At 43.9% G+C, this 18,229-nt stretch overlaps 1 protein-coding gene across 1 annotated transcript; it reads right to left on the reverse strand.

Moving 5' to 3' along the window:
• Positions 1 to 13,873: 13,873 nt before the first annotated feature.
• On the reverse strand, positions 13,874 to 17,938 carry LOC139540470 (uncharacterized). The gene is made up of 2 exons (XM_071344325.1): positions 17,934 to 17,938; positions 13,874 to 14,805 (listed from the first exon to the last, which is right to left on the reverse strand). Exons 1-2 carry the CDS (start codon positions 17,936 to 17,938, stop codon positions 14,022 to 14,024), a joined length of 789 nt encoding a protein of 262 aa, XP_071200426.1. The 3' UTR covers positions 13,874 to 14,021.
• Between the last annotated feature and the right edge of the window lie 291 nt (positions 17,939 to 18,229).

Consider the following 18,229-nt stretch of genomic DNA (forward strand, 5'->3'; position numbering starts at 1 on the left):
ACGTCCTTGTCTCCTACCCGGTTCCCTTTAACTCTGCTCCTGTTCTCCAGGACCTACACTAGAGGTTCTGCCTAACACCCAGACGTGGATCTACCTAATGTCCTCCATTACCAACCACCCTCCAACTTTTCATTACATCATCTACAGCTACTGTTATTGTCATTATCTACTAAGAACGTTTTCTTGCTCTATCATACTGGGCACATAATGCCCATGTGAGATACACAGATTAACTCAAAACACTAGCACTGCAAACACTTAGAACAAAGAGAGCAGCAGTGCCTGGACTTTGCAGTCTCTCTCTTCAATTCCCCCTTCCAAGACTGGCTGCCCGTTGAGAACAAGTGACAGGCAGAACCTCCCACCCACACAGCAACCCCCTCCTCTATAATCCACACACCAGAATTCAGTATTTTAGTCTTAGATTGTCATGTGAGTGTACAAAAAAATCGGTGAAAATAAATTAATGATACAACTGTACCAAAAAATATCAAAGTTTGAATATCTTAAATATTGCCAGGTTGGTTTTCACAGCTGTTTCACAAGGTGTTCATTATTGTAGGTTGTAACGTATCCTTTGATGGTATTTATTTGTTCCACATTATTCATCGTTGTGTACTAATGGTGTACTAATGGTGTACTAATGGTGTACTAATGGTGTACTAATGTGTACTAATGGTGTACTAATGGTCTACTAATGTGTACTAATGTGTACTAATGGTGTACTAATGGTGTACTAATGGTGTACTAATGGTGTACTAATGTGTACTAATGTGTACTAATGGTGTACTAATGTGTACTAATGTGTACTAATGTGTACTAATGGTGTACTAATGGTGTACTAATGTGTACTAATGGTGTACTAATGGTGTACTAATGGTGTACTAATGGTGTACTAATGGTGTACTAATGGTGTACTAATGGTGTACTAATGTGTACTAATGGTGTACTAATGGTGTACTAATGGTGTACTAATGTGTACTAATGGTGTACTAATGGTGTACTAATGGTGTACTAGTGGTGTACTAATGTGTACTAAGGGTGTACTAAGGGTGTACTAATGGTGTACTAATGGTGTACTAATGTGTACTAATGTGTACTAATGGTGTACTAATGGTGTACTAGTGGTGTACTAAGGGTGTACTAATGGTGTACTACTGTGTACTAAGGGTGTACTAATGTGTACTAAGTGTGTACTAACATGAACTAAGGGTGTACTAATGTGTACTAAGGGTGTACTAATGGTGTACTAATGTGTACTAATGGTGTACTAATGGTGTACTATGGTGTACTATGGTGTACTAAGGGTGTACTAATGGTGTACTACTGTGTACTAAGGGTGTACTAATGTGTACTAAGTGTGTACTAACATGAACTAAGGGTGTACTAATGGTGTACTAATGGTGTACTAATGTGTACTAATGTGTACTAATGGTGTACTAATGGTGTACTAGTGGTGTACTAATGTGTACTAATGGTGTACTAATGGTGTACTAATGGTGTACTATGGTGTACTATGGTGTACTAAGGGTGTACTAATGGTGTACTACTGTGTACTAAGGGTGTACTAATGTGTACTAAGTGTGTACTAACATGAACTAAGGGTGTACTAATGTGTACTAAGGGTGTACTAATGGTGTACTAATGTGTACTAATGGTGTACTAATGTGTACTAAGGGTGTACTAATGTGTACTAAGGGTGTACTAATGAGCTATGTGAGATAGAAAAAAAAGGAATCATAATAGAAGACGAAGAAGAAATTATATTATTTCAGTGTAGATAAGGGAAGGGCAGGTTAAAATAAAAACATGACAGCCAGACAAGCCAGTGTATGAATCAAACGGATTTGCATATGAATGGAGTGGAAATTAGCTGGTCTGTAAGGTAAGTAACTTTAATGTGTCAAGCAGATTACACGTTTTCTTTGCCAATTATGAAACGTAGCAATGTTTAAGAAATGGATTTCATGTTGTCATGATAACGAGGTACCTAAAAGTAGTTTGAAGTAATATTTTCATTTTTTTTTAGCTAAACAGCGAAATTGGCACGGAAATCAGCCTTGTTTTTAGAAAAATATATTTTATTTAAGCTTTATTGCAAGTCAGTTAAGAACAAATTCTTACTTTACAATGACGACTTACCCCTGCCAAACCCTCCCTTGTTTGCATATGTCACGCCCTGACCATAGTTTGCTTTGTGTGTTTCTATGTTTTGTTTGGTCAGGGTGTGATCTGAGTGGGCATTCTATGTTGTATGTCTAGTTTGTCTGTTTCTATGTGTTTGGCCTGATATGGTTCTCAATCAGAGGCAGGTGTTAGTCGTTGTCTCTGATTGGGAACCATATTTAGGTAGCCGGTTTTGTATTGTGGGTTGTGGGTGATTGTTCCTGTGTTTGTGTTCACGTTACGGGACTGTTTCGTCTTCGTTCCTTTTGTCGGTTTATTGTTTTTGTTCGTTGTTTAAGTATTCTATTAAAATGGATAATCATCACGCTGCATTTTGGTCCTCCTCTCTTTCGCCCGACGAAGAATGTTACAGCATAGCGATAATGAAAAGAACATCACTTAGGCTGTAATGACCTCCAAAATTCTAATCGTTAGGTCATCACACCGTTGATATAGCAACGGACGCTAATATTTAATCGAATCCCATTGTGACGCAGAGGGGGACACTTTTCGGCTGGGGGACATTATTTGGCATGACAGGCCCCCCAACCAAATCTCGCTTAGGGTCCCCAAAAGGTTAGAACCGGCCCTGAGGCAAACCATATACCAGATTTTGTACATGCATTTTAATTGCTGACATATAAAATTGTTGAGTGCAAATCCAACCCTTGTAATTTAGGTACAGTATGAAAATAAGGCGATGACAATTAGGAAACAGGAGATGAGCATTGCAGGTTAAGTTTTATTTTATTTCATTCCTTTTAGCAATGTTGCTTGCAAAAAGGTTGCAGTTGTTCCCATAGACAAACAGTACATGGTTGTTCTATGTATCACTGTGTAACGGTTCTCCTCCTCGAGCAAGGATTCGACCAAAATGCAGCGAGGTGTGATGACATATTGAATTTATTTAAAGACGAAGACGAACACGGAAAAAACACTTGGAAAATTACAAAATAACAAAACGACGTAGACAGACCTGAACATGGAACTTACATAACTAAACGAAGAACTCACGAACAGGAACAGACTACATCAAACGAACGAACAAACGAAACAGTCCCGTGTGGTGCGCAGACACAGACACGGAAGACAATCACCCACAAACAAACAGTGTGAACAGCCAACCTATATATGGTTCTCAATCAGAGGAAAACGTCAAACACCTGTCTCTGATTGAGAACCATATAAGGCTAATTACAAGTGACCTAAACATAGAAACACAAAACATAGAATGCCCACCCCAACTCACGCCCTGACCAACTAAACACATACAAAAATAACATAAAACAGGTCAGGAACGTGACACACTGACCCTGGATAAGCTAGGGACTGGGCTGACACAGCTAACCTTTTAGGTCAATAATATGCTGTTTTTATTAACATTTTGTTGGCTTTATAATCATGGGAGAAATTAAACTAGCTATTTGCTAGATATTTTTACCTAGGTACAGTGCAGTCTGAAAGGATTCAGACACCTTGACTTTTTCCACATTTTGTTACGTTACAGCCTGATTCTAAAATGGATCAAATAGAAAATAAAAAATATTCCTCAACAATCTACACAAAATAACCCATAATGACAAAGCAAACCAAGTTTATAGATTTTTTTGTAAATTTATAAAAAATCAAAAACAGAAATACTGTATTTACATAAGTATTCAGACCTTTCCTATGAGACTCGAAATTGAGCTCAGGTGCATCATGTTTCCATTGATCATCCATGAGATGTCCAACTGATTGGACATGATTTGGAAAGGCACACACCTGTCTATACAAGGTCCCACAGTTGACAGTGCATGTTAGAGCAAAAACCAAGCCATAAGGTCGAAGGAATTGTCCATAGAGCTCCGAGACAGGATTGTGTCGAGGCACAGATCTGGGGAAGGGTACCAAAAAATATCTGTGGCATTGAAGGCCTCCAAGACCACAGTGGCCTCAACCTTGAGCAATCAAGGTTGAAGAGTCTTAGTCAGGTAGGTGACCAAGAACACAATGGTCACTCTGACAGAGCTCCAGAGTTCCTCTGTGGAGATGGGAGAACCAATCAGGCTTTTATGGTAGAGTGGCCAGACTGAAGCAACTCCTCAGTAAAAGGAACATGAAAGCCCGCTTGGAGTTTGGATTCTCTGGTCTGATGATACCAAGATGGAACTCTTTGGCCTGAATGTCAAGCGTCACGTCACATTTTTCAGCAGCAGGGACTGGGAGACTAGTCAGGGTCAAGGGAAAGATGAACGTAGCAAAGTACAGAGAGATCCTTGAAGTACAAAGAGATCCGCTCCAGAGCGGTTCACCTTCCAACAGTACAATGGCCCTTAACACACAGCCAAGACAACGCAGGAGTGGCTTCAGGAAAAGTCTCTGAATGTCCTTGAGTGGCCCAGCCAGAGCACGGACTCACAAAGATCGCACATCTCTGGAGAGACCTGAAAATAGCTGTGCAGCGACGTGTGCCACCACTGTAGAACATTGATATGGCCACCACTGTAGACTAGTGATATATGGCCACCACTGTAGACTAGTGATATATGGCCACCACTGTAGACTATTGATATGGTCACCACTGTAGACTATTGATATATGGCCACCACTGTAGACTATTGATATGGCCACCACTGTAGACTATTGATATGGCCACCACTGTAGACTATTGATATGGCCACCACTGTAGACTACTAATATGGCCACCACTGTAGACTAGTGATATATGGCCACCACTGTAGACTATTGATATGGCCACCACTGTAGACTATTGATATATGGCCACCACTGTAGACTATTGATATGGCCACCACTGTAGACTATTGATATGGCCACCACTGTAGACTATTGATATGGCCACCACTGTAGACTATTGATATGGCCACCACTGTAGACAATTGATATGGCCACCACTGTAGACTATTGATATGGCCACCACTGTAGACTATTGATATGGCCACCACTGTAGACTATTGATATGGCCACCACTGTAGACCATTGATATATGGCCACCACTGTAGACTATTGATATGGCCACCACTGTAGACTATTGATATGGCCACCACTGTAGACTATTGATATGGCCACCACTGTAGACTATTGATATGGCCACCACTGTAGACTATTGATATGGCCACCACTGTAGACTATTGATATGGCCACCACTGTAGACTATTGATATATGGCCACCACTGTAGACCATTGATATATGGCCACCACTGTAGACTATTGATATGGCCACCACTGTAGACTATTGATATGGCCACCACTGTAGACTATTGATATATGGCCACCACTGTAGACCATTGATATATGGCCACCACTGTAGACTAGTGATATGGCCACCACTGTAGACTATTGATATGGCCACCACTGTAGACTACTGATATATGGCCACCACTGTAGACTAATGATATGGCCACCACTGTAGACTAGTGATATATGGCCACCACTGTAGACCATTGATATATGGCCACCACTGTAGACTATTGATATGGCCACCACTGTAGACTATTGATATGGCCACCACTGTAGACTACTGATATATGGCCACCACTGTAGACTAATGATATGGCCACCACTGTAGACTAGTGATATATGGCCACCACTGTAGACTATTGATATGGCCACCACTGTAGACTACTGATATGGCCACCACTGTAGACTATTGATATGGCCACCACTGTAGACTACTGATATGGCCACCACTGTAGACAATTGATATGGCCACCACTGTAGACTATTGATATGGCCACCACTGTAGACTATTGATATGGCCACCACTGTAGACTATTGATATGGCCACCACTGTAGACTAGTGATATATGGCCACCACTGTAGACTATTGATATGGCCACCACTGTAGACTAGTGATATGGCCACCACTGTAGACTATTGACATGGCCACCACTGTAGACTATTGATATGGCCACCACTGTAGACTATTGATATGGCCACCACTGTAGACTATTGATATGGCCACCACTGTAGACTATTGATATGGCCACCACTGTAGACTATTGATATGGCCACCACTGTAGACTATTGATATGGCCACCACTGTAGACTAGTGATATATGGCCACCACTGTAGACTATTGATATGGCCACCACTGTAGACTAGTGATATATGGCCACCACTGTAGACTATTGATATGGCCACCACTGTAGACCATTGATATATGGCCACCACTGTAGACTATTGATATGGCCACCACTGTAGACTATTGATATGGTCACCACTGTAGACTATTGATATGGCCACCACTGTAGACTATTGATTTGGCCACCACTGTAGACTATTGATATGGTCACCACTGTAGACTATTGATATATGGCCACCACTGTAGACAATTGATATGGCCACCACTGTAGACTATTGATATGGCCACCACTGTAGACTATTGATATATGGCCACCACTGTAGACTATTGATATGGCCACCACTGTAGACTATTGATATATGGCCACCACTGTAGACAATTGATATGGCCACCACTGTAGACTATTGATTTGGCCACCACTGTAGACTATTGATATGGCCACCACTGTAGACTAGTGATATATGGCCACCACTATAGACTATTGATATGGCCACCACTGTAGACTATTGATATGGCCACCACTGTAGACTATTGATATATAGCCACCACTGTAGACTAGTGATATGGCCACCACTGTAGACCATTGATATATGGCCACCACTGTAGACTATTGATATGGCCACCACTGTAGACTATTGATTTGGCCACCACTGTAGACTATTGATATGGCCACCACTGTAGACTATTGATATGGCCACCACTGTAGACTATTGATTTGGCCACCACTGTAGACTAGTGATATGGCCACCACTGTAGACTATTGATTTGGCCACCACTGTAGACTATTGATATGGCCACCACTGTAGACTATTGATTTGGCCACCACTGTAGACTAGTGATATATGGCCACCACTGTAGACTAGTGATATGGCCACCACTGTAGACTATTGATATGGTCACCACTGTAGACTATTGATATGGCCACCACTGTAGACTATTGATATGGCCACCACTGTAGACTATTGATTTGGCCACCACTGTAGACTAGTGATATATGGCCACCACTGTAGACTAGTGATATGGCCACCACTGTAGACTATTGATATGGCCACCACTGTAGACTATTGATATGGCCACCACTGTAGACTATTGATATGGCCACCACTGTAGACTATTGATATGGCCACCACTGTAGACTAGTGATATGGCCACCACTGTAGACTATTGATATGGCCACCACTGTAGACTATTGATATGGCCACCACTGTAGACTATTGATTTGGCCACCACTGTAGACTAGTGATATGGCCACCACTGTAGACTATTGATATGGCCACCACTGTAGACTATTGATTTGGCCACCACTGTAGACTAGTGATATGGCCACCACTGTAGACTAGTGATATGGCCACCACTGTAGACTATTGATATGGCCACCACTGTAGACTAGTGATATGGCCACCACTGTAGACTAGTGATATGGCCACCACTGTAGACTATTGATATGGCCACCACTGTAGACTATTGATATGGCCACCTCTGTCGACTAGTGATATGGCCACCACTGTAGACTAGTGATATGGCCACCACTGTAGACTATTGATATGGCCACCACTGTAGACTAGTGATATGGCCACCACTGTAGACTATTGATATGGCCACCACTGTAGACTATTGATATGGCCACCACTGTAGACTAGTGATATGGCCACCACTGTAGACTAGTGATATGGCCACCACTGTAGACTAGTGATATGGCCACCACTGTAGACTATTGATATGGCCACCACTGTAGACTATTGATATGGCCACCACTGTAGACTAGTGATATGGCCACCACTGTAGACTATTGATATATGGCCACCACTGTAGACTAGTGATATGGCCACCACTGTAGACTAGTGATATGGCCACCACTGTAGACTATTGATATGGCCACCACTGTAGACTAGTGATATGGCCACCACTGTAGACTATTGATATGGCCACCACTGTAGACTAGTGATATATGGCCACCACTGTAGACTATTGATATGGCCACCACTGTAGACTAGTGATATGGCCACCACTGTAGACTATTGATATATGGCCACCACTGTAGACTAGTGATATGGCCACCACTGTAGACTATTGATATGGCCACCACTGTAGACTATTGATATATGGCCACCACTGTAGACTAGTGATATGGCCACCACTGTAGACTATTGATATGGCCACCACTGTAGACTATTGATATATGGCCACCACTGTAGACTAGTGATATGGCCACCACTGTAGACTAGTGATATGGCCACCACTGTAGACTAGTGATATGGCCACCACTGTAGACTATTGATATGGCCACCACTGTAGACTATTGATATATGGCCACCACTGTAGACTATTGATATGGCCACCACTGTAGACTATTGATATGGCCACCACTGTAGACTATTGATATATGGCCACCACTGTAGACTAGTGATATGGCCACCACTGTAGACTATTGATATGGCCACCACTGTAGACTATTGATATGGCCACCACTTGAGACTATTGATATGGCCACCACTGTAGACGATGGAGCACCGCCCAAGGAAGGCATTTGATTGGTTGGATGTGTCACTGATTTACACGGTGGTTCCGACCTGGCTAGACCCCTCTTTAGCTGATTTCTGCCACACTAAAGCTATGTGGACACCCCTTCAAATGAGTGGATTCGACTATTTCAGCCACACCTGTTACTGACAGGTGTATAAAATTGAGCACACGGCCATGCAATATCCATAAACAAACATTAGCAGTAGAATGGCAGGTGCTGAAGAGCTCAGTGACTTTCAATGTGGCACCATCATAGGATGCCACCTTTCCAACAAGTCAGGTCGTCAAATGTCTGCCCTGCTAGAACTGCCCCGGTCAACTGTAAGCTCTGTTATTGTGAAGTGGAAACAAAAAAGTGGTAGGCCACACAAGCTCACAGAACGGGACCGGCGAGTGCTGAAGCGCATAGCACATAAAATTAATCTGGCCTCGGTTGCAACACTGACTACCCTACCGAGTTCCAAACTGCCTATGGAAGCAACTGTTCATGGTAGTGTCATGAAATTGGTTTCCATGTCCGAGCAGCCGCACACAAGCCTAAGATCACTTTACGCAATGCCAAGCTTCAGCTGATGTGGTGTAAAGCTCGCCGCCATTGGCAGTGAAAACGCGTTCTCTGGAATGATTGATCACGTTTCACCATCTGGCAGTCCTATGAACGAATCTCGGTTTGGCAGATGCCAGGAGTACCCTACTGGCCCGAATGCATAGTGCGAACTGTAAAGATTTTGGTGGAAGAGGATTAATGGTCTGGGGCTGATTTTCCTGGTTCAGTGTATGTCCCTTAGTTCTAGTGAAGAGAAATCTTAATGCTACAGCATACAATGACATTCTAGACGATTCTGTGCTTCCAACTTTGTGGAAACAGTTTGGGGAAGGCCCTTTCCCGTGTCAGCATTAATGTCGTTATGTTTCCCTTGTCCAGACGCTGTCCGGGTTTTGTGTCATGTCTGTTATTTATTAAATATTCACTTGCTTCTCGTCTCCCAGTGTCTGTCCTCACAGAATGCTGACACCAATATTGGAAGCATCAGGGAGGCTTTTTGTTTGGTTGGTGACGTCGGGTGTCGCTGCCAAAGGAACCGTGGATGCCTCAGCCGGCTCGTCAAGCTCCCATGCCTCAGCTGGCCCGACAGTCCCGCCCACGTGGCGCCCCTAGAGGGGGAGGGGGGGTACCGTCATGTCTGCTCCTGCTCCATCTCTCCTCCGCTCGAGGTCACCAGGCTGCTTATCATTACGCACACCTGTCACCATCGTTACGTGTATCAGCACTTCATCGGACTCACCTGGACTCCATCACGTTATTAATTACCTCCCCTATATCTGTCACTTCCTCAGTTTCATCCCCGAGTCAGCATTACTGTCGTTATGATTCCCTTGTTCAGACGCTGTCTGTGTTTTATTTCATGTCTGTTATTTATCAAATATTCACTCCCTGTACTTGCTTCTCGTCTCCCAGTGTCTGTCTTCACCTTCCCAGAAGAGTGGAGGCTGTTTTAGCAGCAAAGGGGGGACCAACTCCATATTAATGCCCATGATTTTGGAATGACGAGCATGTGTCCACATATATTTGGCCATGTAGAGAAGCCTGGTTCGCGACAAGGCTACCAAACAAGAATACGAGAATAAGGGTTACAGGCAGTCTAATGGAAGAGGAGACAGGAGAGAGAGAGAAGAGCTGGAGGAGAGGTGGTAACCTTGAGAGAGCTCATCCATTAAAAGGCGGGTACGTCTCCCTCTGTCACACTGTCAGAATGATGCCACCTCTTCGCACAAGAAAAGGTCACCCAGGCAGCAAGCTCTCCACTCTGCCACCCACCCACATACCCACTCATACACACACACAAACACACACACACAAACTCCCATCTGTCGCCTTGCCGAGCACCCCAACCAGAGCTGCTGTGTCAAACACACCACATTCTGACACACACTCACCTCACTGCACTCTCACTCCAAAGAGGGAAGAGTTTTACTCCTGGTTTTGGGGTTGTTGTTGGGGAAAAAAATAAGAATGTAATTTAATACAAAAATATCTATTCACTGGTGAGCTGCCTTTTTTGTTAACCACCCCCAAAGTTCAATTTTCTGACCACTTCCTTTGTAAAGCCAACATGACATCGAACCAGACTCAACTATACAGTGTTTTGTTTGTGTCTATTTTTTCACTTTCTCTTCTTCTCGTGTTATTTGACACACTTTGCATGCATGACACACAAACATAAGCACACACACACCCTCCCCGCTCACACCTCCCCAGGTTGTCCTCCATAGCAGCTAGAGGTGTGAGGGTTGATTAGGGTTAGTATTGATAAGGGTTAATTAGGGTTGATAAGGGTTGATTACGGTTGATAAGGTTTGATACGGGTTGATTACGGTTGATAAGGGTTGATAAGGTTTGATTACGGTTGATAAGGTTTGATAAGGGTTAGTTAGGGTTGATACGAATTGATGAGAGTTGATTAGGGTTGATAAGGGTTGAATGCTGAGTGGGAGGGTGGGGATAACCAGATGCTGTAAGGGTTGGCCCTGTCCGGGGATAACGTTGGACGGGGGCCACAGTGTAGATGTAGTCTATCACAGTGCCAAAGCCCCTTATACCACCCACCACCTGTATGCTCTAGTCGGCTGGCCCTCACTACATATTCGTCGCCAGACCCACTGGCTCCAGGTCATCTATAAGTCAATGCTAGGTAAAGCTCCGCCTTATCTCAGCTCACTGGTCACGATAACAACACCCACCCGTAGCACGCGCTCCAGCAGGTATATCTCACTGATCATCCCCAAAGCCAACACCTCATTTGGCCGCCTTTCCTTCCAGTTCTCTGCTGCCAGTGATTGGAACGAATTGCAAAAATCGCTGAAGCTGGAGACTTATATTTCCCTCACTAACTTTAAACATCAGCTATCTGAGCAGCTAACCGATCACTGCAGCTGTACATAGCCCATCTGTAAATAGCCCACCCAATCTACCTACCTCATGCCAATATTGTTTTTATTTACTTTTCTGCTCTTTTGCACACCATTATCACTACTTACACATCATCATCTGCTCATCTATCACTCCAGTGTTAATTTGATAAATTGTAATTACTTCGCTACTATGGCCTATTTATTGCCTTACCTCCTCATGCCATTTGCACACACTGTATATAGACTTTATTTTCTTCTATTGTGTTATTGACTGTACGCTTGTTTATTCCATGTGTAACTCGGTGTTGTTGTTTGTGTCGCACTGCTTTGCTTTATCTTGACCAGGTCGCAGTTGTAAATGAGAACTTGTTCTCAACTAGCCTACCTGGTTAAATAAAGGTGTTCTCAACTAGCCTACCTGGTTAAATAAAGGTGTTCTCAACTAGCCTACCTGGTTAAATAAAGGTGAAATAAATAAACATCTGCAGTGCTTTTTTCTCTGGATTTTTAGGCTGGGTTTCTATATAAGCACTTTGTGACATCTGCTGATATAAAAATGGATTTATAAATACATTTGATTGATTGATAAGGTTGATAAGGGTTAAAGGCTGAATGAGAGGCTGTGTGACCAGATGGACTGTACATCATTAGACCACCTGAAGCCTTTCTTCTGCTTGATGTTAAACCAGTTATCTGTAAAATAATGAACCACGGACGCTCTCACCACAGGGAGTGCTGCTGTTCCTAATCCAACATCATTAACCACACGTGGCGTGGCGTGGCGTGTGTGTGTGTGTGTGCGTGCGTGCGTGCGTCTGTAACTGTCTCATGTCACCCATATGTCTGTGTAATCCATCCAGTCCTTATTGGGCCTCTGGTCTGCATTCCTCTGAGGGGCCTGCCAATCAATGAGCTGCTCTCCTCTAAGAGCCAATCAATGAGCCATCACACACAATTCTCCTTCTCATTTGAGCCACATACAGCCACATAATTTGTGCCCTGTATCACACAAGACACAAACGCTTTCACGAACACACGCAAAATCACTGGTGCACTTCATAAACGGAATCACAATCTTTGCTTTGTTAGTTAGTGGGCCAGAGTGAGGATGAGTCACTACAGCAACATTGTCTCTCAGCTAGTGGTTGTCAGCGGGTACCGTTATTGTTTTAAAGACGTGTGTGTGTGTGTGACAGAGTGTGAGCCTGCGTGCCATCATGCGAGCGTGTGTGTGTGTGTGTGCAGTATCTCTCAGCTAGTGGTTGTCAGCATCATCATTGTTTTAGAGCCTCTCCCTGTGTAGTGGAAGGGACGGGGAGAACAGGTGGTGTTGTGTTATGTGCCCAGCGCAGCAGAGGCAGTTTAGACTAAATGTTCCCTTTAGCCCTCAGTTAGCAGGTACCGGAGCACCTGTTAATACACAAACTAATGACACAGCAGCTCAAACGGATCATCAAACCGACCATCAAACCGATCATCAAACCGACCATCAAACAGATCATCAAACCGATCATCAAACCGATCATCAAACCGACCATCAAACCAACCATCAAACCGATCATCAAACCGACCAACAAACCAACCATCAAACCGACCATCAAACCGATCATCAAACCGACCAACAAACCGACCATCAAACCGATCATCAAACCGATCATCAAACCGACCATCAAACCGACCATCAAACCGATCATCAAACCGATCATCAAACCGATCATCAAACCGATCAAACTCTTTATTGAATAAGCCAAATGAGCTAAAGGAATCATTCATACTCATCGCCAAACACACTGGCTACAGGTTATCTACAAGTCTCTGCTAGGTAAAGCCCCGCCTTATCTCAGTTCACTGGTCAACATAGCAGCACCCACTCGTAGCACGCGCTCCAGCAGGTATATCTCACTGGTCACCAAGCCAATTCCTACTTTGGTTGCCTTTCCTTCCAGTTCTCTGCTGCCAATGACTGGAACGAACTGCAAAAGTCACTGAAGCTGGAGACTTATATCTCCCTCACTAACTTTAAGCACCAGCTGTCAGAGCAGCTCACAGATCACTGCACCTGTACATAGCCCATCTGTAAACAGCCCATCTATCTACCTCATCCCCATACTGTATTTATTTATTTATCTTGCTCCCTTGCACCCCAGTATCTCTACTTGCACATTCATCTTCTGCACATCTACATTTACATTACATTTAAGTCATTTAGCAGACGCTCTTATCCAGAGCGACTTACAAATTGGTGCATTCACCTTATGATATCCAGTGGAACAACCACTTTACAATAGTGCATCTAACTCTTTTAAGGGGGGGGGGTTAGAAGGATTACTTTATCCTATCCTAGGTATTCCTTAAAGAGGTGGGGTTTCAGGTGTCTCCGGAAGGTGGTGATTGACTCCGCTGACCTGGCGTCGTGAGGGAGTTTGTTCCACCATTGGGGTGCCAGAGCAGCGAACAGTTTTGACTGGGCTGAGCGGGAACTGTACTTCCTCAGAGGTAGGGAGGCGAGCAGGCCAGAGGTGGATGAACGCAGTGCCCTTGTTTGGGTGTAGGGCCTGATCAGAGCCTGAAGGTACGGAGGTGCCGTTCCCCTCACAGCTCCGTAGGCAAGCACCATGGTCTTGTAGCGGATGCGAGCTTCAACTGGAAGCCAGTGGAGAGAGCGGAGGAGCGGGGTGACGTGAGAGAACTTGGGAAAGTTGAACACCAGACGGGCTGCGGCGTTCTGGATGAGTTGTAGGGGTTTAATGGCACAGGCAGGGAGCCCAGCCAACAGCGAGTTGCAGTAATCCAGACGGGAGATGACAAGTGCCTGGATTAGGACCTGCGCCGCTTCCTGCGTGAGGCAGGGTCGTACTCTGCGAATGTTGTAGAGCATGAACCTACAGGAACGGGTCACCGCCTTGATGTTAGTTGAGAACGACAGGGTGTTGTCCAGGATCACGCCAAGGTTCTTAGCACTCTGGGAGGAGGACACAATGGAGTTGTCAACCGTGATGGCGAGATCATGGAACGGGCAGTCCTTCCCCGGGAGGAAGAGCAGCTCCGTCTTGCCGAGGTTCAGCTTGAGGTGGTGATCCGTCATCCACACTGATATGTCTGCCAGACATGCAGAGATGCGATTCACCACCTGGTTATCAGAGGGGGGAAAGGAGAAGATTAATTGTGTGTCGTCTGCATAGCAATGATAGGAGAGACCATGTGAGGATATGACAGAGCCAAGTGACTTGGTGTATAGCGAGAATAGGAGAGGGCCTAGAACAGAGCCCTGGGGGACACCAGTGGTGAGAGCACGTGGTGCGGAGACAGATTCTCGCCACGCCACCTGGTAGGAGCGACCTGTCAGGTAGGACGCAATCCAAGCGTGGGCCGCGCCGGAGATGCCCAGCTCGGAGAGGGTGGAGAGGAGGATCTGATGGTTCACAGTATCAAAGGCAGCCGATAGGTCTAGAAGGATGAGAGCAGAGGAGAGAGAGTTAGCTTTAGCAGTGCGGAGCGCCTCCGTGACACAGAGAAGAGCAGTCTCAGTTATCTACCATTCCAGTGTTTAATTGGTATATTGTAATTACTTCGCCACCATGGCCTATTTATTGCCTTAACTCCCTTATCTTACCTCATTTGCACTCACTGTATATAGACTTTTTTTTTCTTTTTTTTTACTGTATTATTGACTGTATGTTTTGTTTATTCCATGTGTAACTCTGTGTTGTTGTATGTGTCGAATTGCTATGCTTTATCTTGGCCAGGTCGCAGTTGCAAATGAGAACTTGTTCTCAACTAGCCTACCTGGCTAAATAAAGGTGAAATAAATAAAAACTAAATTAAATAAGAACTAAACCCTTCAGGATCTCTGTTCATTTTGGTTTTGTTCAACGCAATGACATTCTAAAAGATTCAGGTTTACAATTGCCTACACTTTGCATACATCTGTCACTGGTGTGACGACTGCCGTTAATCACTGTGTATACTTCTGCCCATGTGGTCTCAATTGAAAGCTTGTTTATTGCTTGATTCATTGAGTGATGTGATTGGCTCCCTGTTTTTCCCTGCCTCTTTTTAACTCTTGTTTCCGTTGTTTGAGGTGTGGCTGCTCAGGTGCCGGGGAAGTTACATTAAAAGCTGTGGCAGAGCACCTTTAAAACCTTGGTTTTACGAAGATAATTATTACTTGAATGAGCTGATGATATACTATTCATGCTTAAATGGTTTCCCTCCACCTGCACTGAAACCTGTTTTTGTTTGGTTTAATTGTTTGTGTTATAGCCTCCATTTTGTTGCTAAGCTACAATCTAGCTTGGTTTCTGGAAGCTGAAATTGGGAAATAAATGAACTTGAAAACGGTGACCTGCCTCTTCATGTTATTTAACTCAAGCCTATTCTAATAAAACCTGTGTTGCCTACGGTATGTTATGAGTTATTCAGAACTCCCTATGTTCGGTGGAAACCTAGGGTGGTGTAGTTGGATCTATAATGAGCAAAAATGTAAACGCAACATGCAATAATTTCAAAGATTTTACTGAGGTACGGTTCATATAAGGATATCAGTCAATTTAAATAAATGAATATATGGATTTCACATGACTGGGCAGGGGTGCAGCCATGGGTGGGCCTAGGCCCACCCACTGGCCCAGCCTATCAAAAGGAGTTTTTCTCCACAAAAGGGCTTTCTATATTACAGACAGAAATACTCCCCCCAGCTCTGTTGGACATTCCTGCAGTCAGCATGCCAATTGCACACTCCCTTAAGACATCAGTGGCATTTTGTTGTGTGACCAAACTGCACATTTTAGTGGCCTTTAATTGTCCCCAGCACAAGGTGCACCTGTGTAGCAATCAATTTTTATTTTATTTAACTAGGCAAGTCAGTTAAGAACAAATTCTTATTTACAATGACAACCGATCGGGGAACAGTGGGTTAACTGCCTTGTTCATGGGCAGAACAACATATCTTTACCCCAATCTAGCAACCTTCTGGTTGCTGGCCCAACGCTCTAACCACTAGGCTACTTGCCGCCCCAAACGATCATGCTGTTTAATCGGCTTCTTGATATGTCACACCTGTCAGCTAGATGGCTTTCTTGGCAATGGAGAAATGCTCACTAACAGGGATGTAAATACATTTGTGCACACAGTTTGAGAGAAATAAGCTTTTTGTGCAGATGGAAAGTGTCAGAATTTTTTTATTTCAGCTCATGAAACATGGAACCAACACTTTACATGTTGAGTTTGTATTTTTGCTCAGTGTATATACTGAACTGAGTTTAGTCACAGCCCCTCTTGGCCAGGGCGTGACAAAGGGACAGCCCCTCTTGGCCAGGGCGTGACACATCTAGATCACCTTTTATGAACAAAATGGAATTATTATTTTCAAATCTATTTTTGAGACAATTGTAAGTAAGGTGTTAGGAAGCTACTTTATTAGTGTAAATTAATTTGTTAGAAGCAAAGATTACTGACAGTAGATGTAAGATGTTTTTGTTATGGAAATTATTTGTCAATTCATTTGCTTTTTAATTTGTTTTTCCAGTTATTCATAGCACCTTGTATTGCATAAGTGCAATATGATACTCTTGGGCCCCAACAACCTTGCAGGTTGAGGCTCCTCTACGTAACACTGTCAACGCTAGTGTGGATATGAGAATTGACGAAATCAGAGAGAGAGAGCTTTAAACCCCTAAGAAAATGATCTTTGTCTAATCATTGTCCAGTGATAACCACAAACACACGGTCCACTGTTCTCCAACACTGATGTCCCTTCCCTTTCCCTCCAGTAAGCAAGAGAGCAAGAAAGATGTAAAAGGTTAATTGTATCTAAGAATACTTATGACCGTTTGCATTTTCTATCAGTCACACACGGCCCTTTGCCTCTATCTCAACGGCCTGTGACCTTTTGTTATGCTTCCTAATGAAACCTGGGCCATAAATCACACTCTCTCTTCCACTTCTTTACTGCTCTTTGGGAGTCTATCTTTCTTCTCCCGCTCGCTTTCCTCCCCTTTTCCTTCTTTATATTTCATTGTGTGTCTCTCTCTCTCTCTACCGCCCTCTGCTCATCCTCTCTCTCTCTCTCCTTTCCTCTCTCTTTCTCATCCCCCCTTCCCTAAAAGATAAATGAAGATTAGAACCTGACTCTTTCAATACATGTACTTCATATATCTCTGGCTCTCTGTGTGTGTGTTTCATCATACTATAGATGTGTGTTTCATCATACTATAGATGTCTACTTCATCATACCATAGATGTGTACTTCATCATACCATAGATGTGTACTTCATTATATTTCAGACAGCCACCAGGTTAGAGGGAGGGGAGGTTAAAGGGACAGCCACCAGGTTAGAGGGAGGGGAGGTTAAAGGGACAGCCACCAGGTTAGAGAGAGGGGAGGTTAAAGGGACAGCCACCAGGTTAGAGGGAGGGGAGGTTAAAGGGACAGTCACCAGGTTAGAGAGAGGGGAGGTTAAAGGCACAGCCACCAGGTTAGAGAGAGGGGAGGTTAAAGGGACAGCCACCAGGTTAGAGGGAGGGGAGGTTAAAGGGACAGCC

The sequence above is a fragment of the Salvelinus alpinus genome, chromosome 2, assembly GCF_045679555.1.
Source record: "Salvelinus alpinus chromosome 2, SLU_Salpinus.1, whole genome shotgun sequence".
Taxonomy (NCBI): Eukaryota; Metazoa; Chordata; class Actinopteri; order Salmoniformes; family Salmonidae; genus Salvelinus; species Salvelinus alpinus.